The sequence below is a fragment of the Lissotriton vulgaris genome, chromosome 5 (assembly GCF_964263255.1).
Source record: "Lissotriton vulgaris chromosome 5, aLisVul1.2, whole genome shotgun sequence".
NCBI lineage: Eukaryota > Metazoa > Chordata > Amphibia > Caudata > Salamandridae > Lissotriton > Lissotriton vulgaris.
This window is the reverse complement of record NC_141693.1, coordinates 59,156,930-59,180,057: the sequence shown is the minus strand read 5'-3', so window position 1 is coordinate 59,180,057 and position 23,128 is coordinate 59,156,930. Positions and strand designations below refer to the sequence as shown.

The 23,128-nt window shown below is 48.1% G+C and overlaps 1 protein-coding gene across 2 annotated transcripts in view; it reads left to right on the top strand.

Annotated features, from left to right (window-relative positions):
* Positions 1-23,128, top strand: part of LOC147710152 (E3 ubiquitin-protein ligase TRIM39-like) — a 108,917-nt gene that overhangs the window by 43,146 nt on the left and 42,643 nt on the right. For both annotated transcript variants that reach the window (XM_086920852.1, XM_086920851.1), the window contains one exon: positions 8,509-8,739. In XM_086920852.1, coding sequence (XP_086776978.1) covers positions 8,509-8,739 — 231 coding nt within the window. The remainder of the gene's footprint in view (positions 1-8,508; positions 8,740-23,128) is intronic.

The following is a 23,128-nucleotide window of genomic DNA, read 5'->3' as shown; positions in this document are numbered from 1 at the left end:
TCCTGCCCGTCCCTCCGCCCGTCCCTCTGTGCGCGCCCGCGGCTCTTGGCTGCTTCACTTACCTCACCCGCAGCTCCTCCCCGCGCTGCTGATTTTACCGCTCAACTGCTCCTCCGCTTCTCGCTACTCCTCACCGCTTGACCGCCGCTCGCCGCTCCTCCCCGCGCTCATGTCCTCCGCTCTTCCTCTTGCTCCTGAACGCCGCTCCTCCCCCCGCTCCCGATGTCATCACGCAGACGTCGCGGCCGGTGCTACTTGCAAGGCACTACTTTCTTTTTATTTCAAAAATTTTTAAACAACGTATACTTTTAATTTTTATATAGCCTATGTCCTTCTGCTTGCGCAGAGGTTTTCAAATATGTCTTGGGTGTTTGGATTGGTGGTGTACTTTTCGAGTTTACCTGGCTCAAAGAACACAGTTCTCTCTTTATAATAGTAGTATAGATAGCGATATTTATCGCTAAGTATGGTTAGAGACAATTTTTTTATCGCTAAGCATCGCCTATTTTTATCGCTTAGGAACCTTGCTATTATCAAGGTTTATCTCCTAAGCGATAAAAATCGGCTGAAATGCATGAATATCGCTGAAAAGTCAGCGATATTCATGCATTATCGAGCTAATGCTCTTAGCCATGTTATCCACCTCCCATTGGATAACATGGCTAAGAACTGCTCCTGGGCAGGTGTTAGCTTTCGGAGATATTCGCGCTTAGCGCGAAAATCTCCAAAAGTTGATAATAGGAGATAGCGATGTTAGCGACTGTTTCCAGTCTCTAACATCTTGGCACGCCCACTTTGCATGCCATTAGTGATAAATATCACTGACATGCAAAGCGGGGCCCAAGATGGTCGCTATCCCCTATTAGCTGTCGCTAACTGGTGTTAGCGACAGCTTGGTAATAGGGAGATAATTTTATCTCCGCTTTCTTGGCTTTTAAAGCCAAAAAGCGGAGATAAACCCCCTTGTACATATAACCCACAGTTCTCTCTTTATAATAGTAGTATAGATAGATATACGCATGCACGAATATGTATGCATGTATGTATGTAAAAACACATTTGCAAGGCTGCGCATAAACCGGGACAGGCCAGGCCAGACCAGACATAGAAGTAAGACTAAAAAACTTTAGTTCTACTTTTATTTCTAGCCTGTCCCGGTTTTTGATTTTCAAAATCTGGTCACCCTAATTGTAATCGTAGCTAGATAATGTACTGTGTTTTTATGCATATAATGAAATTAGTGTGCAGTTTGGATGTAGTTCCCAATATTGCCCACGAGGTGGCAATATGGGACCATAAATAATTGCTCACTTTTAAGTCGCCATGCAAACTTGTGCTGTCGTTACAATGTTCTGTCCTTTTCCCTTTATTACCAAAAGCCAGTTTTACAACGTGCTTCAAACATCACCTGCTTTTAAAGGCCTGCGGCCGTTAGCTTTCCTCACATGCCGCAGGGTCAACATGGGAGGGATTTAGAAATGCACTCCGAGTGGAGCCATCATTCGAAGCAGAGTAAATGTTTATACCAGACGAGGTTAATGTAAATGTGGCAGAAACTTCCGTCGGATGCATGCATTAGACACCATTAAGTAGGCAATGCATAGAGAAGATGTGAAGGCATGCATGCTGATAGGGGAGGTAAGCATACAATTTAAGAAGAAATGTATGGAAGGTGGGAAGTGGTTTATGTGAGTCAGAAAAAGATGTGCGTATCAGGGAAGAGGTTTATGGACAATGAGAAGTCCTTTCGGCTAGGAACACATTCATGCAAGATGTTTATGTAAACCTTGATCTACGTAGGAGGAATGAAATAAGAGATGATCTATGCACAAGGAAGGGACTGTCATCCCGAGCCGGCGGAACTACAAAAATGGCCGCTGTGATGTCATTTTGTAGTCCCGCGGGCCGTTTTTTCACCGATGGTCAGTGTTGCCAGCTCAAAGGGCAGTGAGTTATAAAATACGAATAAACAGACTCTCGCTAGTAAGAGCGATAGTTTCCTTGCAGGCATCAGCCAATACCTTATAAAAACGGGGCAGATATAAAACGAAGAAAAAGTAGTCCCCTTTGCTGAAACAATACTAAAACGCCCAGGTTCTTTCCCGATGTCATCACGCAGACGTCGCGGCCGGCGCTACTTGCAAGGGACTACTTTATTTTTATTCCTAATTTTTTAAACAACGTATATTTTTTATTTTTATATAGCCTATGTCCTTCTGCTTGCCCTGAGGTTTTCAAAGATGTCTTGGGTGTTTGGATTGGTGGTGTACTTTTCGAGTTTACCTGGCTCAAAGGACACAGTTCTCTCTTTATAATAGTAGTATAGATGAGGGTGAGTGGTTGCTGTGTTTGTATATGTATATGTTTGTGCCCAGTCCTTTGTGTGGCCTCTTAAAGTTCAAGACACACAGAGGCTGATGAGTCGCCCTACAAACTCCCACCAAATAAATATACCGACCGGAGTCATTGCACCTGGATATTGGGGCTGAAATCGGACAAGTGCTCGTCCTAAAAAAACATAAAATCAAGTATTACTCTTCTGACCTTAAGGTAGTACTTGCATACTCACACGGTGTGTGTTAGAGTATGTGTGCAGTGGTGTGGCAATATCTGTCTGTGAGTATGTGAGCATGTTCACGCTTAGGTGTACGTGTCTAAGTATGTGTTCATGTATGGATGATCCTGGAGTTATCTTTGGGAGAACATGCATGTTTGCGCGTCCCTATATCTGTCTGTTTATTCTGCATGGACTACTGCATGTGTGTGTGTCTGCATATTCATATCTAGATTTTGAGCCAGAGAGTATACAAATACATGTCCTTATCTTCATGCATGTGTGTTTGAGGGTTGTGTTTGCTTTAGTCTGGATTTATTGGCTGTGAGTTTGTACCTACATATGTGTATGCCTGCCTATGGGCTTGTATATCACAAGGTCTGGTGGCATTTGTGAGTGTGTAAATACATGTGTGCATAAGTCTGGAGTTATACATCCGTGAGATTTGATATGCATCTGTGTGTCAGTATATATGTATGGATGTGTGTCTTGCATGGACTGAAGATATCCATCTGTGAGTTTGTACAAGGTTTGTGTGTGAGTCTCCAAATCAATGTGTGCATCTGTATGAGTGTGTACCTCTGTGGATGTGTGTACGTATGGATCTGGAGTTATCTTTCCATCAGACTGAACAAGCCTGGTGTAAGCCGCTTCCTAAACAAAGGTTTTAGCGATGTAATCCTGCTACGGTATTGTATATACATCATCAAACCACAGAACATCCAACCGAGTTCATCTAAGTGATAAATCGAGCATAAAAGCTCCACATTGTGTAGATGAGTTTTAACCCACGAATAGTTAATCTAAACCAAATGCCCTCTAATCTTTACACGTTTCAGAGCATGTACATTCCCTTCTTCAGGACATATGCATTTCCAATTCTAGAGATTACATGGGCCCAGCTCCGCTTCAGCCACTGACCTTGGACATTCTCTGTTCTGCTCAAGCCTCGTTGCAAGGATTCCCTGCAACAATCTCATTAATCATCAATGACTAGTGCACTTTTTTTGTTTTAATATTTATTGATTTTTCAGAGGTTTGTACATAGATCCTTGACAATAGTGAGTGTACATAATATCTTTCAAACAGGTACATATAGAACATAGATGGGGTACAAGGATATAATAACAGCATTATACATACTATAGAATTGTGGTTCGTTGTCAATGTCCCAGCGGGAACTCAAGATCATATTAATTGTGCAAATATATCACCATAAGTATTGTTAACATTAACAAAAACAACTGTCCGTAATTTACCATTTATCTTTGACGATTATCTATCTTGTGCGCAGGTCTGATCATGATCCGGTGTGTATGCGTACCTAGCGATATGAGGTTTAGGTTATGTCTGCAGTGTGTGCGCCACAGTGTGCGACCTCCTGAGGTGGGCCTGGAGATTCCTATTACCACACATGTGCAGCACATCCACCAAACCTACATGTCCTGGGCATGCACATGAAGGGTTAGTGCAAGGGTCTGGCGCTCCCACCAAAGCAGTACAGTAGACTGCACTCTCATCGGACACAGGAAAGAGGTCGGGTCATAACTAATGTTCCACACAACTTTGTACGCTGCCACCACCACTTTAAGTGGCTAACTCAGGACATGGGAAGTAGTGTCTTCTCGGTTATGAGGGCACGCTTGGTACGCCACTGCAAGTCACCAAACAGGTACTGTTCTGGGCTTCAGGGAGCTATAACATTGCAGTTTTGCACATCACAGGAACACATTCCTTATTAAGACTGGTGATACAAGGACACAAACCTCTACCAAGGAGAGAGCTAAGATGTGCAACCCTCTGCCGGGACTAGCGACACAATACAAGAGCACATCACTACCAGGACTTGTGTCACATCACAGGAGCACAACGCTTTACCTGTACACTAGTGACACATACAGTAGCACAACCCTCTACCAGCAGTGGAGGCATACCCGACTCCACAAAATGTCTGACCCACAAAATGTCTGACTCCAGACATTTTTGGTGACGCAAGAGAAACGCACCTCCCTCCACTGCTGAAACCTCCTATTCCTACTGGGACGAGACATGCCTTGCCTGATAACACACAGGATCCTGCTCTAAGCTAAAGTTTGACATACCTCACCTGATAACACACAGGCTCCTGATCTAAGCCAGAATGTGACATACCTCACCTGATAACACACAGGCTCCTGTTCTAAGGTACAGTGTGACATACCTCACTTGATAACACACAGGCTCCTGCTCTAAGCCACAGTGTGACATACCTTACCTGATAACACACAGGCTCCTGCTCTAAGCCACAGTGTGACATACCTTACCTGATAACACACAGGCTCCTGCTCTAAGCCACGGTGTGACATACCTCACATGATAACACACAGGCTCATGCTCTAAGCCACAGTGTGACACACTCTCACCTGGTAACACACAGGCTCCTGCTCTAAGCTACAGTGTGACGTACCTCACCTGATAATTCACAGGCTCCGGCTCTAAGCCACAGTGTGACATACCTCACCTGATAACACACAGGCTCCTGCTCTGAGCTACAGTGTGACATACCTCACTTGATAACACACAGGCTCCTGCTCTAAGCCACAGTGTGACATACCTCACCTGATAACACACAGGCTCCTGCTCCAAGCCACAGTGTGACATACCTCACCTGATAACACACAGGCTCCTGCTCTAAGCCACAGTGTGACATACCTCACCTGATAACACACAGGCTCCCGCTCTAAGCCACAGTGTGACATACCTCGCATGATAACACACAGGCTCATGCTCTAAGGTACAGTTTGACATACCGCACCTGATAACACACAGGCTCCTGCTCTAAGCCACAGTGTGACATACCTCACCTGATAACACACAGGATCCTGCTCTAAGCTACAGTATGACATACCTCACCTGATATACAGTGTGACATACCTCACCTGATAACACACAGGCTCCTGCTCTAAGGTACAGTGTGACATACCTCACCTGATAACACACAGGCTCCTGCTCTAAGCCACGGTGTGACATACCTCACCTGATAACACACAGGCTCCTGCTCTAAGCCACAGTGTGACATACCTCACCTGATAACACACAGGCTCCTGCTCTAAGCTACAGTATGACATACCTCACCTGATAACACCCAGGCTCCTGCTCTAAACCACAGTGTGACATACCTCACCTGATAACACACAGGCTCCCGCTCTAAGCCGCAGTGTGACATACCTCGCATGATAACACACAGGCTCCTGCTCTAAGCCACAGTATGACATACCTCACCTGATAACACACAGGCTCCCGCTCTAAGCCGCAGTGTGACATACCTCACCTGATAACACACAGGCTCCCGCTCTAAGCCGCAGTGTGACATACCTCGCATGATAACACACAGGCTCATGCTCTAAGGTACAGTTTGACATACCTCACCTGATAACACCCAGGCTCCTGCTCTAAGCCGCAGTGTGACATACCTCAACTGATAACACACAGGCTCCCGCTCTAAGCCGCAGTGTGACATACCTCACCTGATAACACACAGGCTCCCGCTCTAAGCCGCAGTGTGACATACCTCACCTGATAACACACAGGCTCCCGCTCTAAGCCACAGTGTGACATACCTCGCATGATAACACACAGGCTCCTGCTCTAAACCACAGTGTGACATACCTCACCTGATAACACACAGGCTCCCGCTCTAAGCCGCAGTGTGACATACCTCGCATGATAACACACAGGCTCCTGCTCTAAGCCACAGTATGACATACCTCACCTGATAACACACAGGCTCCCGCTCTAAGCCGCAGTGTGACATACCTCACCTGATAACACACAGGCTCCCGCTCTAAGCCGCAGTGTGACATACCTCGCATGATAACACACAGGCTCATGCTCTAAGGTACAGTTTGACATACCTCACCTGATAACACCCAGGCTCCTGCTCTAAGCCGCAGTGTGACATACCTCAACTGATAACACACAGGCTCCCGCTCTAAGCCGCAGTGTGACATACCTCACCTGATAACACACAGGCTCCCGCTCTAAGCCGCAGTGTGACATACCTCACCTGATAACACACAGGCTCCCGCTCTAAGCCACAGTGTGACATACCTCGCATGATAACACACAGGCTCCTGCTCTAAGCCACAGAGTGACATACCTCACCTGATAACACACAGGCTCCTGCTCTGGGCCACAGTGTGACATACCTCACCTGATAACACACAGGCTCCCGCTCTAAGCCACAGTGTGACATACCTCGCATGATAACACACAGGCTCCTGCTGTAAGCTACAGTGTGACAGACCTCACCTGATAACACACAGGCTCTTATCTTAGGATAAGACAAGATGTCTGACCAATCTCCTCACTCATCTTTTACAGAAATGCCTGAATTACCTTCAGAAACATTGATTTATCTGGTAATTTTGCATTTTGTAACAAAATGCACATACATTATTAATGCCTTTGAACGTAAAATTCCCACATCAGTGATTCTCCTTCACTCTGAATGAGGGCCATTGTAGGACACCCCCGCAGCGCCTCCTTCTGGGGAAACACATCCATTGTGCTGGCAGGACAGGGGCAGCCCGCACTCCCCAAATCTTATGTCTTCCATCCAAATGGGATGAAACTTCCTGGCACCACTTCTTTTACATCATCTTCTGACTTCAGCCGTGTCTGGGTCTTTGAGTGTCTCTGCCTGTGGTGGGTTCTCTTCCTTCTACTCGCTCCATGGATCGAGCGTCTCTGCCTGCAGTGGGTTCTCTTCCTTGCACTCGCTCCATGGATCGAGCGTCCCTGCCTGCAGTGGGTTCTCTTCCTTGCACTCGCTCCATGGATTGAGCGTCCCTGCCTGCAGTGGGTTCTCTTCCTTGCACTCGCTCCATGGATCGAGCATCCCAGCCTGCAGTGGGTTCTCTTCCTTGCACTCGCTCCATGGACCGAGCATCCCAGCCTGCGGTGGGTTCACCTCCTTGCACTCGCTCCATGGATCGAGCGTCCCTGCCTGCAGTGGGTTCTCTTCCTTGCACTCGCTCCATGGATCGAGCATCCCAGCCTGCAGTGGGTTCTCTTCCTTGCACTTGCTCCATGGATCGAGCATCCCAGCCTGCGGTGGGTTCACCTCCTTGCACTCGCTCCATGGATCGAGCGTCCCTGCCTGCAGTGGGTTCTCTTCCTTGCACTCGCTCCATGGATCGAGCGTCCCTGCCTGCAGTGGGTTCTCTTCCTTGCACTCGCTCCATGGATCGAGCGTCCCTGCCTGCAGTGGGTTCTCTTCCTTGCACTCGCTCCATGGATCGAGCATCCCAGCCTGCAGTGGGTTCTCTTCCTTGCACTCGCTCCATGGATCGAGCATCCCAGCCTGCGGTGGGTTCACCTCCTTGCACTCGCTCCATGGATCGAGCGTCCCTGCCTGCAGTGGGTTCTCATCCTTGCACTCGCTCCATGGATCGAGCGTCCCTGCCTGCAGTGGGTTCTCTTCCTTGCACTCGCTCCATGGATCGAGCGTCCCTGCCTGCAGTGGGTTCTCTTCCTTGCACTCGCTCCATGGATCGAGCGTCCCTGCCTGCAGTGGGTTCTCTTCCTTGCACTCACTCCATGGATCGAGCGTCCCTGCCTGCAGTGGGTTCTCTTCCTTGCACTCGCTCCATGGATCGAGCGCCTCTGCCTGCAGTGGGTTTTCTTCCTTGCACTCTCCATGGAACGAGCTTCTCAGCAGCTTCACAAACTCTGACCTCTCTACAGTTCATGAGGTGCCTCAGGGAAGGGGGAGGGCAGGAATGTTCGAAGGACAGAAGATGGTAGAAGGGAAGGTAGTAAGAGGCTGCAGTTCCGAAATTATGAAAAGCACATTAGTGGTCTGATTTTTGAAGGATCTATCAACCCCACCACATTCCTCCTGAACTCCGACTCTAAAGATGGCTTTTAGAAAGCTTTTTATTATCTAACCAGCTTTTCTTTGCTTCTGACAGAACAAGCTAAGAACTGAGAAGAATAAAATTGAATCTGAGTTTGAAAAGCTGCGGCAGCTTCTAAAAGAAAATGAGCAAATACTGCACAGAAGACTGGAGGAGATGGAGACGAAAATGACCATGATAGAAAATGCAAATATCACCAAACTATGCAATCAAATCACCGCTCTCAAGGCCCTGATAACGGAGATAGAAAAGAAGTCTGAGGCGCCAGCGTGGGAACTCCTGAAGGTGAGATACTGTTTGGGAAATAAAACAGAAGAAGAAAGTGACATTCATATTTTGTGTGCATTATTAAATGTATGAGTGGAACACATATGATCTCCTGGCTGGGTCAATGCACAGTGACTCCACGCACTCTGAAAGCCGCACACAATATACAGACATGGATAATTTACATTGTCCCACTTTATACTGTGAGCCCAACTCCATATACAAACTGTGAAATGTACAGGGACCGGTTACAGCGTGATATACAAGTTAATAACCCATCTATATACAAAATATTTATGCATTTTATCTATTCAGGTGAATGCATTACACCAAGCAATTGAACTGACAGTAAATAATATATGAAGACCAAGGAGCAAAATGTGTTAAAAGTTAGATAGAAATGGAAAGCTTAATGAGAGACAACACCTGAGAGAATTGGAAAGAAATCAAATTTCTCCTTTTCTAAGAAATTAGAAAACTTTTCTGTTCTAATGCGGTTACTTTTCTCCTGATGTAGGCGGTCACCAAACCTCTTGTTTGGATGAACAGCTTTATAACTAGGAATTTGGAATAGGTAATGGCAGCTCACTGTTTGTTTGTCATCCCAGGTAAAGATAGAGATTGCCATAGAAAACTATTTAGTTTGAAGACTAGTGACACTTTAATATGATGGGTAACTTTTGGTTATATTAAAGAGTGTGCAAAATGAATGTCCGCAAATTGCTGCCCAGCAGCAAAATAAATTTGATTTATGACTGTATCATCTGCTCTCAGTTCCCGGACCTTTAACTTTGGAAACTCGCTGTTCGCCCACGGAGGGTTTTACAAGCTACAGGGGCTCTTCTCCCAGGTCGCGCTGCTGGTGGGAGCAGTTCCGCACTCGGCGGTAACTCTGCACGCTCCCAGCGTGCGCTGGACCAAGGAGAAAGGAAACTACTGCTGACCACACCGGGGGACTGCGAGGACCAGCAGCCCCTAGCTCTTACAGCTGGTGCCTCTTCCCCTGGTGGCCACGCCCCCTCATCGCTGTTCATTTAACTTTCGCGACACCCGCTCTGCGGGTGCCGCTCATCTGCTCTCAGTTCCCGGACCTTTAACTTTGGAAACTCGCTGTTCGCCCACGGAGGGTTTTACAAGCTACAGGGGCTCTTCTCCCAGGTCGCGCTGCTGGTGGGAGCAGTTCCGCACTCGGCGGTAACTCTGCACGCTCCCAGCGTGCGCTGGACCAAGGAGAAAGGAAACTACTGCTGACCACACCGGGGGACTGCGAGGACCAGCAGCCTCTAGCTCTTACAGCTGGTGCCTCTTCCCCCGGTGGCCACGCCCCCTCATCACCGTACAACATAAGTACAAGTTCAGTCCCTCCCGCAGCGCGGGACGCAGCGCGGGACGCAGCGCGGGGCGAAGCCCGGGCAAAGGGCGGGCCCGTTTAAGCCCGTTCAAGCCTGTGCAAGACTGGACTGGGCCATTTTATTTCCCGGTTGGTACTTTTGAACTCACCATCTTTTATTGCTACCGTTAGAGCATATCAACTTTTATCCCTGAATTTGCGTCTTTTAGCTCCACCAGTACTAGCGACTCATCAATTGAAGTACAGCATGTCTCCTCGAAATACTAGAAATACTGTCAAAAAGCAGGCTATGGCCGCGGCCGAAGTCATTGGTCCGATTGACCAATTTATAACTAAGGCCAACGATGCCATTGAGCAGGGTATTATTTTATTAAATCGCCGAGTCTCCCAGGACCTGGCCATAGCAAGGCGTTCTTCTATGGGCCTACTTGCCTCTGCGGTAACTCCGCTACGCCCAGCAGAACTACCCCTGCCAGTGTTAGTCCATGCAGAGGTAAACACGGTGCCCAATACAGTGGATCTCTCTGCAACTTTGGATTTGTCAGTTTCTCACCTGTCCCTCGAAAAATCCCCACTTATATTTGCCACCCACATTACCCCTGATCCCTCTCCAACCACAGTTAGGGGTATACGAGAAGGGGCTATTCCCAAAAAAAAGTCCAAAAGAAGGAAAACTGCCCATTTACAGCACACTACTACCTGTCCATCCATGACCATTTCCAAAACCCCCTCCACCTCACATCTCTCCCAACCCAACAACCCGGTTTTAACCCCCGATCAACCACCCACCACCACGCCAGCACCTCCAACGACTCTTACCGTTGATAACATAAATCTTAGCAGCTCCAGTAGCTACGGTAGCGACAGTAGCCTGGATGACAACGGGAACATAACTAATATTACCTGTAATAATGATACCCTGTTGCTTAATAAAATAGGTGAACTATTTAAGTTGTACCTAACCCCAATTGAAAAGGTATTACACCAGGTGCAAACTCAACTAGTTCAACTAACTCATTTGTCCTCCGCTCTTGATCACGTCAAGATCAGTACAAAAAACTCTAATCCTGCTCCAGGGAAATCCCTACCAAATAACAGCAAAACCAGTAAGCCCAGTTTGGCAAAAACGATTGCTTCAAATAGCAACTCTAACCAAAAAACCTTGCCGAAACCCAACCAAAAGCAACCACCACCTGCTCAGCCTAAGCCCCAACCCCCACCCAAGGCACCGAAGCCTTTACCACCACAACCCCCGATCAATTCCAACAATTTAAATGTTCAACAGTCTATTCAACAAAAAACCCCTCCTCAGCCTACCCTTCCCACTCTAGTAACTCCCCACCCGAAGCAACAACCGGTTGGCTTTAACAATGTCCCCAGAACCCGTAAGAGAGGGCCCCGTCCTGTACATCTTCCACCTGAGGCATCCCCTTATGTGGTAATAATGACGGGTGTCCCGGAACTCCCCCCCAGCCAAGATGAGCCAATTTGGTCACTAAAAAACAAAGTTATCTATTGGTTGTCCAATAACAGACCCTTACCAACTTTCTTGGACAACAGAGTTACCACCGTTCGCAGAGTGCCATGGCTCGGCACTGTGCCCAAAAACATCCAGGGCGACTGCATCATAGTGAACTTTGATGACCCCAAGACGGTAGAGCACATTTGCTCCTGGGGTGACCGCACTTCTGATGAAGGGATAGCCACCTATAACCTGTCATACTTTTACCCCCCGGTTCCGCGTCATAATGCAGCCCCCCCTTGGAGCTGGACGAGAGTAGGTATTTGGAACGGGAACAGAGACCATGGACACTGGGCAGGTTATGGTTTCTCCAACTCCGCCTTCGGACATCCTTCCAATTGGAGAGGTCCATCATTATCAAATAGATACGAATGTTTGGACATGGTTGACTGACCATCAGTCCCCTCCGATAACATCCAAGGTACCATAGATATTCAGACCCCCACAACCCTCTCCCTAAGTAAAAATTGGGTGGTAACGCCCAACCATCCTTTCCTGCCAGGTGTTGTCATTGAGTCCTCCACTTCACTGTCAAAATCCCCATCATACTTACCATTTTCGCAGGTCCGTGCTCTCAGCTCTCCTCCTCCTATTATTTCGGAGGAGATACTTAAAAGCCAACAAACTAGGCTATCCATATCAACCAGTTTATCTAATAACATTGCCCCTGCTACTAATCCGTCCTTTCACATCTGTGACCCAATACCGCCTGACCACCTGTTGACCTCACATTCCCCTTTACCCTCTACTAGAGATCTCGCAATCATGTACTGGAATGTAGCGGGCCTGAGGTCAAAAACACACCTACAGCCCTGGATTGACCTGGTTAACAGCCATGACATAGTCTGTCTCCAGGAAACCTGGGCTATAGAGCCGATTCATATCCATGGCTTTAAAACCTTTCATATGCCCGCTACTCCATCAGTTCAAGGTAGACACAAGGGTGGTCTGGCTATTTACGCCTCGAATCAAATTCCGTTTACCATGTCTGAAACAACTCAGGTGTCTGCAATATCCCAAATTCTTAAGTTTACTGTTAAAAGCTCTGTTTATTATGTTATAAACATGTATAACAATGAGCCACTGGCTGACAGTGTAAAATCATTGACGGAAATCACTTCATTCCTGCATGAACAAAAAGTTAAAAATGTACAGTCACATTGTTATTTTGTATGGGGTGGGGATTTTAATGTTTTCTTATGTAGTAATTATAACAAAGGTATATGTGGCCTTCAAGATGAGCATGACTCTCCCATTATCCACTTTGCCCATTCTAGATTAGGGTCAGCTTTTAATGCATCTTTATTCTCACTGGAACTCGAATTTGCGAACGAACTTGTAACACCAGTCGTCGACTTTAAGCCAACATTCCATGGCAGAGGACTGTTGTCCACGATCGACTTTATACTGTGTTCGCAGATCCTAGGACCCAGACTAAAAAATGTTTCTACTGGTACAGACCCTTCTAGTGACCACTACCCCAACAGCATTACTATAACTCTTACCTTGGCTCCCATACCTAGCACTAAGCCCAGCATTTTAACGCAGCAATCACTGGAGATGGGTCGAACTAATGGCTACACAGTAAAGTGGTCTAAGATCAACCCCAAAGAGGTCACTGAAAAGGTCATTCAACAAACTCTTCCCCATATAATTACCTGTTTAGATGAGACTTCATCTCCCCAGCAAATTTTGTGTAGTTTTGCAAAGATTCTAGAAACCATGCGGCAGGAACTAACCCGCCAACATAGCAAGAAGAAAGATAAAGATAGTCGGGGGTGGTTTGACTCCGACTGTCGTAGGGCCCATAATGCACTCAAACGGGCCCTCCATAGCCAAGACAGGGACACAGTTTTAATTACTTTTTTAAGAAGGCAATACAAGTTGGCCATAAAAGCCCGCAAACGTGAAATAAAAAATAACCTCTGGGCCCAACTCCATGAGAGTATAAAATCAAAGGACAGTACGCTATTTTGGCGAACAGTCAAGTCCCCATTTCTTGCAGACGACACCGCCTCTTCCCACTTGGATGTGGCGGTACCCGCCGAAAAATGGGTTGCCCATTTCTCCCAGATATTTGGGAACCCTTTACCAACTACCGACGATACCATTCCTGGGGAGGCCTGTTCTAGCAGTAACAACATCTACCCAATAGACATCCATTTTGACCTCGGTGACGTGAACATAGCGCTAACATCCTCCAAGACTGGCAAAGCCCCCGGCCCTGATGGGGTTCCCTTAGATATTTTTGTGAACAACCTTGAACTATGGTCCCCAATAGTAACTCAAGTTATGTCAGCAGTCTCACAGGTTGGTTTAATTGACTCGTGGTCTACCTCTGTCCTTCTCCCTATCTTTAAGAAGGGAGATAGAGACAATCCAGCATGCTACCGACCAATTTCCCTCTTGGACTCGCTGGGTAAGGTTGCTGGGAGACTCCTCCTGGAACGTCTCCAGGACTGGGCGAAGGAGAATAAGATCATTACAGACCTCCAGTTTGGGTTCCAAGAGGGATTAGGTACGGTGGAACAGGCGCTTAATCTCACTCTACTTATGGGGAAATATGCTTGGGCTAAAGGTGATAAACTCTATTTGGTCTATGTGGATCTAAGCTCCGCATTCGATTGCGTGATTCACTCCAAGCTATGGGAGATCTTAAGCAAACTGGGAGTAGACCCTCCAATCCTGAAGTTTCTCCGCGAGCTTTATTCGGATGCCAAAGCCTGTGTGAGGTTCGGCATTAACGGAGAGCTAACGGATACATTTGGAATCACAAAAGGAGTTGGACAGGGGTGTGTCCTTGCCCCATTCCTATTCAACATCTATACCAACGGCTTGGAACAAGCAATGCTGATAGGGAACAAGGACCTCCCCTGTATAAAAGCCCGCCCGATTCCAGCGCTTCTTTATGCCGATGATTCGGTAATATTAGCAAGGACACCTAACCAGCTCCAATTGCAACTCAATAAGTACTGCCAATATATGCTCTCCCTCGGTCTTAGAGTTAACAAATCTAAGACCTTTGTAATGCATATTGGTAAGAAAGCCCAGAAATGTAAGCCCATCTATATTGAGAACACTAGACTAGATAGCGCTAGGTTCTATCCATACTTAGGAATCCTCATTGACCATCAAATGTCGTGGAAACCTGCTATATCTAGTAGAAAGTTGCAGCTCCAGCGTACAACATCAGCACTAACCTCATTCTCAAGGAAACTGGGCAAGCCCGCTCCTGCAGCAATATTGCAAATTTATCAAGCCAAATGTGTGAGTGTGGCCACTTATGGAGCCGGTGTATGGGGCTATGCCCCTGTCCAAGAGCTCCAGGTAGTTGAAAACGACTTCCTGAAGTACATATTAGCTCTCCCTAGAAGTGCTTCCAACTACGGTACCCATATGGAACTCGGCCGGGATTACCTATCTGACATCATAAGGTACCAGCCAATTCTCCTGTGGCACCGTATATGGACCAAGGAGCAATGTCTCCTAACCCGGTCGCTAATAACTGACTGCCTCACCCTGACCCATTGGAAAAAGATTCCAAGGCTGTCGTACGTATTCAATTTTTTGAATGATTTGAACTGTCTAGAGTTTTTTATAAACCCTATTTCACTTTTGACAATATCTAGAAAGTCTTTAAAGAATCTATGTGTCTCGCATCTGAGAGTTTTACGCCAGTGCTCTGAAATCAACAAGCAGTCGACGACCCATCTAATGTCGATCCAATCCTCATATGGCCTGCAACCCTACCTGTCTTTTTATTTGTCCAACTACGATAGATATGTTTTAACTCGTTTTAGATTTAACTCTTTCTATCGCCTTGTCTCATTTCCCACGCCTTCAGACTGGACACGTGAATTGGCCAAATGTCCCTGCGATGACTGTACACCTCAGTCTATGTTACATGCAATTTTATTCTGTACTTTCTATGAAACTCCCCGCAAACGTTGGTTGGTCCCTTTGCTTAGAACACTAGGACTGAGAAGATGCAGACCAGCCCTCCTGGCACTACAATGTCTAGACTCTCCCCATGTTGCAAAAACAGTTGCTTATTATTTGAAAGCTTGCATCAAAATTCGGTCTAACCTTGCGGCGTCTGCACAGTAAATATTATTTTTATACTGTTGTTACTTTTAATATCAACAAAAAGAAAATTGTTTTTATGCTAAAACTGACATCTTATTGTACATAGCAGCTAACTACTATATGAAAACCAAAACGTTGTAAATAACTGTCGTTGTACTGTATGATTTACTTTTATGATTGTAAATTCAATCGAATAAAGTTATCTTCGACTGTATTATATTGACACCCTGAACAGCAACCAAATTCCTCACCAATTTGGTTTAGAGTGGGATTGGAGGTATAAACCTCCTTATTGTGGTCATACGCTGTCACTTTAACAGTGATGGTCTGCTCAAATAGGTTGATTAGTTTACAGCCAAGAAGCTTCCCAAGAAGTAGCTCCATGTAACTGGCACTAGATGGTGGTGACAGAGAACATACAGGACATCCCTCCCAGCGTGACAGAGAGCATCCCTCCCAAGGTGACAGAGAGCATCCCTCCCAGGGTGGAAGAGAGCATCCCTCCCAGGGTGGAAGAGAGCATCCCTCCCAGGGTGGAAGAGAGCATCCCTCCCAGGGTGGAAGAGAGCATCCCTCCCAGGGTGGAAGAGAGCATCCCTCAGAAGGTGGAAGCGAGCATCCCTCAAATGGTGGAAGAGAGCATCCCTCGGAGGGCGAAAGAGAGTATCCCTTGGAGAGTGACAGCATCCCTCCAAGTGTAATAGAGAGCATTACTCTTTGTGTGACAGGGAGTATCCCTCTGAGTGTGACAGGGAGCATCCCTCCGAGGGTGACAGAGCGCATCCCTCGGAGGGTGACAGAGCGCATCCCTCGGAGGGTGACGGAGCGCATCCCTCGGAGGGTGACAGAGCGCATCCCTCGGAGGGTGACAGAGCGCATCCCTCGGAGGGTGACAGAGCGCATCCCTCGGAGGGTGACGGAGCGCATCCCTCGGAGGGTGACAGAGCGCATCCCTCGGAGGGTGACAGAGCGCATCCCTCGGAGGGTGACAGAGCGCATCCCTCGGCGGGTGACAGAGCGCATCCCTCGGCGGGTGACAGAGCGCATCCCTCGGCGGGTAGCAGGGAGCATCCCTCAGAGGGTGACAGGGAGCATCCCTCCGAGGGTGACAGGGAGCATCCCTCCGAGGGTGACAAGGAGCATCCCTCCGAGGGTGACAGGGAGCATCCCTCCGAGGGTGACTGGGAGCACCCTCCGAGGGTGACTGGGAGCATCCCTCCGAGGGTGACAGAGAGCATCCCTCCGAGTGTGACAGGGAGCATCCCTCCGAGGGCGACAGAGCATCCCTCCGAGTGTGACAGGGAGCATCCCTCCGAGGGCGACAGAGAGCATCCCTGTGAGGGCGACAGAGAGCATTCCTCGGAGTGGGCAGGGAGCATCCCTCGGAGTGTGGCAGGGAGCATCCCTCGGAGTGTGGCAGGGAGCATCCCTCGGAGTGTGGCAGGGAGCATCCCTCGGAGTGTGGCAGGGAGCATCCCTCGGAGTGTGGCAGGGAGCATCCCTCGGAGTGTGGCAGGGAGCTAGCATCCCTCGGAGTGTGGCAGGGAGCTAGCATCCCTCGGAGTGTGGCAGGGAGCTAGCATCCCTCGGAGTATGGCAGGGAGCTAGCATCCCTCGGAGTGTGGCAGGGAGCTAGCATCCCTCGGAGTGTGGCAGGGAGCTAGCATCCCTCGGAGTGTGGCAGGGAGCTAGCATCCCTCAGAGTGTGGCAGGGAGCTAGCATCCCTCAGAGTGTGGCAGGGAGCTAGCATCCCTCAGAGTGTGGCAGGGAGCTAGCATCCCTCAGAGTGTGGCAGGGAGCTAGCATCCCTCGGAGTGTGGCAGGGAGCTAGCATCCCTCGGAGTGTGGCAGGGAGCATCCCTCGGAGTGTGGCAGGGAGCATCCCTCGGAGTGTGGCAGGGAGCATCCCTCGGAGTGTGGCAGGGAGCATCCCTCGGAGTGTGGCAGGGAGCATCGCTCGGAGTGTGGCAGGGAGCATCGCTCCGATGGTGACAGAGAGCATCCCTCCAAGTGTGGCAGGGAGCATCCCTCCGATGGTGACAGAGAGCATCCCTCTCTGGTTCGTACAAACGTGTAATTTGGCAGTCAGTCTAAACACATGGTCAAATGCCATTTCTGCTTATAGGAAAATTATAGATAGTAAACCTATGTTTCCCCGGGGACCAATTTGGGAATCAAGCCCACCACCAATGCAGATAAAGTTTGGCCCACAGTTTTGTGTCAGTGAAGAGATATGAAATGGGACTCGTAAGACCCACAGTCCAGGGGAGGCTCATCCTTCTTACAAGAGAGGACCACTCTTGCCTCCTGCTAGGATGATGGACCCGGACCCGTTGATATGACCTTGCGACTCATTTTAGGATGCTCTCTGGAATGGAATGGAAATACATTTGTAAAGCGCATGGTTACCTGGAGGCGTCCCAGCGCTATAGAGCAGCGATTACTGGGGAAGGAATGCTGAGTTAAGGGCCTGAGGGGAAGAGAAAGGAATTAAGAAGCTTACGAAACCGCAGGTAGCTGGGTTCAGTGCGCAACAAGAGAGGGAGTGAGTTCCACAAAATCGCTGCGTTAACAGAGAAGCGACGGCCTCCTGTTCGCGCCCTCTTCACTCTGGGGACTTTGGCCAGACACCCGTAATCAGAGCGAAGGGTCCTATTGGCCTTTTAGGGACACACTAAGCTCCTCAGAATAGGCGGTCCCTTACCCTGTAGGAATTTATGGACAATACACAGGGATTGGAACTTTATCCTCTCTCAAATGGGCAGCCAATGGAGAGATCTAAGGGCAGGTCTGGCCGAGGAACGAGACGATGAACCTGAAAGCAGTCTAGCTGCCGAGTTTTGGATCCGTTGTAGATTGTTAATAGTGGCTTCTGGGGCGACTAAATAGAGGGCGTTGCTGTAATCCAGCCTTGAAAGGATTAGTGCTTGAATAAGAAGTTTCCTTGATTGGGGAGGAAGAAGGGGGAGGACTTTACGGGCTGAACGAAGAAGGCCAAAGCATATGCCAGACGTTTTTTTTGTCTTGAGCTCCAAATGAAAGGTCCTGTTCAAGCCAAACCCCCAAGCTTTTAATTTCATTTTTAAGGGGGGGAAAAGCCCCCAGGCAGGCAGGCCAAATGGAGTCGTAAGAAAATGTCGACTTATGTTCCTAGGACCATAAGCTCGGTTTTGGCTCCATTTAATTTCAACAGGGATTTACTCATCCAGGCATGTATATTGGACAAACAGCAGAGAAGGTTTCCAGAGCAATGGTCCGGTTGAGTGAGCGAGACAACAAGTTGTGTGTCATCCGCGTAGGTAACGACTTTAATCCCAAACGGAGCAACCACATCTTCCAGTGGGGACATGTATACGTTGAACAGAGTAGGGCTCAACGAGGAGCCCTGCTGAACACCACACTGGAGGGGGATTGAGTTGGACCGTGCGTTGCCTTCCCAAACCTGAAAGGACCGATTGTTTAAGAAAGATGTTAACCATGACAGGGCTGAGCCCGAGACTCCCATATTAGGGAGGCGCTGAATTAGTTTTTGACCTTTTGGAGTACCTCTCTTGTAATGACAGGAAGGTGAATCCTGACCTTTTGATAAACCTCTTGTGTCAGTCAAGGACGATGGCCCATGACCTGTTGATGACCTTCAAAGAGTCCTATACGTTTGGGTTATCTGATCATAGTGGCCCTCTGCTTGCATCACCCACTGAGGCAGTTACTCTACTGACGTCTGATTGCAATAGACCCGGCTTCTCCAACGAGTAGCCTGTGAGATACTGGTATCTCTCCAGATACCTGCAATTAGCTGTCCTGTGTTTAGCCCAGTCTACTAAATTAGACGTTTTTCCTTGGTTGAATTAATATATGTGTACTAAAAATCTGAAGCGTGTATGTGAAATGAATATTTATTTAGTTTCAGAACTCATGAACTGACCTTTTGAGGAAAAATGGATTTCCAAAATATATTTAAAGCTGTTATTTAAGTGATAAATCATGCAGCTTTGGAGAGACGTATTATTAATATTATTACCATGGGCCAGGGGCATTGCACCCGTGGCGTCATGTAGTACTCGTGCAGCTTTGGAGAGACGTATTATTAATATTATTACCATGGGCCGGGGGCATTGCACCTATGGGCGTCCTGTATTACTCATGCAGCTTTGGAGAGACGTATTATTAATATTACCCTGGGCTAGGGGTATTGCACCCGTGGCTCTCATGTATTACTCATGCAGCTTTGGAGAGACTTATTATTAATATTATTACCATGGGCCGGGGGCATTGCACCTATGGCCGTCATGTATTACTCATGCAGCTTTGGTGAGACGTATTACTAATATTATTACCCTTGGCCGGGGGCATTGCACCTGTGGCTGGCATATATTACTCATGCAGCTTTAAGGAGACGTATTATTAATATTGTTACCATGGGCCAGGGGCATTGCACCTATGGCTGTCATGTATTACTCATGCAGCTTTGGAAGGACGTATTACTAATATTATTACCCTTGGCCGGGGGCATTGCACCAATGGCTCTCATGTATTACTCATGCAGCTTTAAGGAGACGTATTATTAATATTGTTACCATGGGCCAGGGGCATTGCACCTATGGCTGTCATGTATTACTCATGCAGCTTTGGAAGGACGTATTATTAATATTATTACCATGGGCCAGGGGCATTGCACCTATGGCTGTCCTGTATTACTCCTGCAGCTTTGGAAGGACGTATTATTAATATTATTACCATGGGCCAGGGGCATTGCACCTATGGCTGTCATGTATTACTCATGCAGCTTTGGAGAGATGTATTATTAATATTATTACCATGGGCCAGGGGCATTGCACCTATGGCCGTCATGTATTACTCATGTAGCTTTGGAGAGACGTATTATTAATAATAACACCATGGGACGGGGGCATTGCACCGATGGCTGTCATGTATTACTCATGCAGCTTTGGAAGGACGTATTATTAATATTATTACCATGGGCCGGGGGCATTGCACCTATGGCGTCATGTATTACTCATGCAGCTTTGGAGAGACGTATTATTAATATTATTACCATGGGCCGGGGGCATTGCACCTATGGCCGTCATGTATTACTCATGCAGCTTTGGAGAGACGTATTATTAATAATAACACCATGGGACGGGGGCATTGCACCTGTGGCCGTCATGTATTACTCATGCAGCTTTGGAGAGACGTATTATTAATATTATTTCCATGGGCCGGGGGCCGGGGGCATTGCACCTACGGCTGTCATGTATTACACATGCAGCTTTGTTCACGGATGTCGCAGAGTATTATATCACAAATGCTGGTCCTCTGAGAGTGTCATCAATGTAAATCATTTGCTGTAAAGCAATATAGCTGCTACAGCCAACAAGTGTTTCACGATTGGAAACATTGGACCCAAAATCCTTGCTAATTCTTTCTTTAATAGTTTACATTCTCTCTTAGAGTTATTCTCTATTTCTAATGAGGACACTTTCCATTCTCCAGCTGTGAACCTGGTGTCACCCTCTAAGCAGTAGATTTGAGTCCTTATACTGACATGAACTAATAAAGCCACGCTGCATGCAACTCATAGACAACTTGTCATAAAGATTCCAATATTCCAAATCCTTTACTCTTGCCCGGTTCTTCCATAAAAGTTTTGTAGAGGGTCTTTCATCTCAGCTCCTTCAATCCACCAGCTCACCCCATGCTGGGATGAATTAATCCAGTAACTGGCGGGAGCTTCACACAAGCAGATCCTGCAAAAGTCCAGAATAGCACAAGAGGTGCTCACGGGTCTTTGTCCTTCCTGGGCAGCTGTGATCTCATTTCATAGATGGCTGCCACTTACACAGACTCCTCTAGTACTCCTTCTGCCTGTACCTCCTTCCCCTACAGGGCACCTTCTAGCCTCCCTTCTACTCATACCTCCTCCTGCTGGGCGCTCTTCAAGTACCCCTTCCTTGTACCTCCTCCTGCAGGGCACTCTTCTAGTACCCCTTCCTTGTACCTCCTCCTGCAGGGCGCTCTTCTAGTACCCAACTACTTGAACCTCGTCCTGCAGGGGATTCTTCTAGTACCCCTTCCTTGTACCTCCTCCTGCGGGGCACTCTTGTAGTACCCTTTCTTCTTGTAACTCCTCCTGCAGGGCACTCTTCTAGTACCCCTTCCTTATACCTCCTCTTGCGGGGCACTCTTCTGGTACCCCATCTCCTGGTACCTCCTCCAGGAGGGGATTCTTCTAGTACCCCTTCCTTGTATCTCCTCCTGAAGGGCACTCTACTAGTACCCCTTCCTTGTACCTCCTCCTGCAGGGCACTCTTCTAGTACCCCTTCCTTGTACCTCCTCCTACAGGGCACTCTTCTAGTACCCCTTCCTTGTACCTCCTCCTGCTGGCCACTCTTCTAGTACCCCTTCCTTGTACCTCTTCCTGCACGGCACTCTACTAGAACCCCTTCCTTGTAACTCCTCCTGCGAGGTACTCTTCTAGTACCCCTTCTTCTCGTACCTCCTCCTGCAGGGCACTCTTCTAGTACCCCTTCCTTGTACCTCCTCCTGCGGGGCACTCTTCTAGTACCCCTTCCTTGTACCTCCTCCTGCAGGGCACTCTTCTAGTACCCCTTCCTTGTACCTCCTCTTGTGGGGCACTCTTCTAGTACCCCTTCTGCTAGTACCTCCTCCTGCAGGGCACTCTTCTAGTACCCCTACCTTGTATCTCCTCCTGCAGGGCACCCTTCTAGGACCCCTTCTTCTTGTACCTCCTCCTGCAGGGCACCCTTCTAGGACCCCTTCTTCTTGTACATCCTCCTGTGGGGCACTCTTCTAGTACCCTTTCTTCTTGTACCTCCTCCTGCAGTGCACTCTTCTAGTACCCCTTCCTTGTACCTCCTCCTGCGGGGCACTCTTCTAGTACCCCTTCCTTGTACCTCTTCCTGCAGGGCACTCTTCTAGTACCCCTTCCTTGTACCTCCTCCTGCGAGGTACTCTTCTAGTACCCCTTCTTCTCGTACCTCCTCCTGCAGGGCACTCTTCTAGTACCCCTTCCTTGTACCTCCTCCTGCGGGGCACTCTTCTAGTACCCCTTCCTTGTACCTCCTCCTGCAGGGGATTCTTCTAGTACCCCTACCTTGTATCTCCCCCTGCAGGGCACCCTTCTAGGACCCCTTCTTAGTACCCCTACCTTGTATCTCCTCCTGCAGGGCACCCTTCTAGGACCCCTTCTTCTTGTGCCTCCTCCTGCGGGGCACTCTTCTGGTACCCCATCTTCTTGCACCTCCTCCTGCAGGGGATTCTTCTAGTACCCCTTCCTTGTATCTCCTCCTGCAGGGCATTCTTCTAGTACCCCTTTTGCTCATACCTCCTCATGCAGGACACTCTTCTAGTATCCCTTCCTTGTACATCCACCTGCAGGGACCTCTTCTAGAACCCCTTCTGTTTGTACCTCCTCTTGCAGGG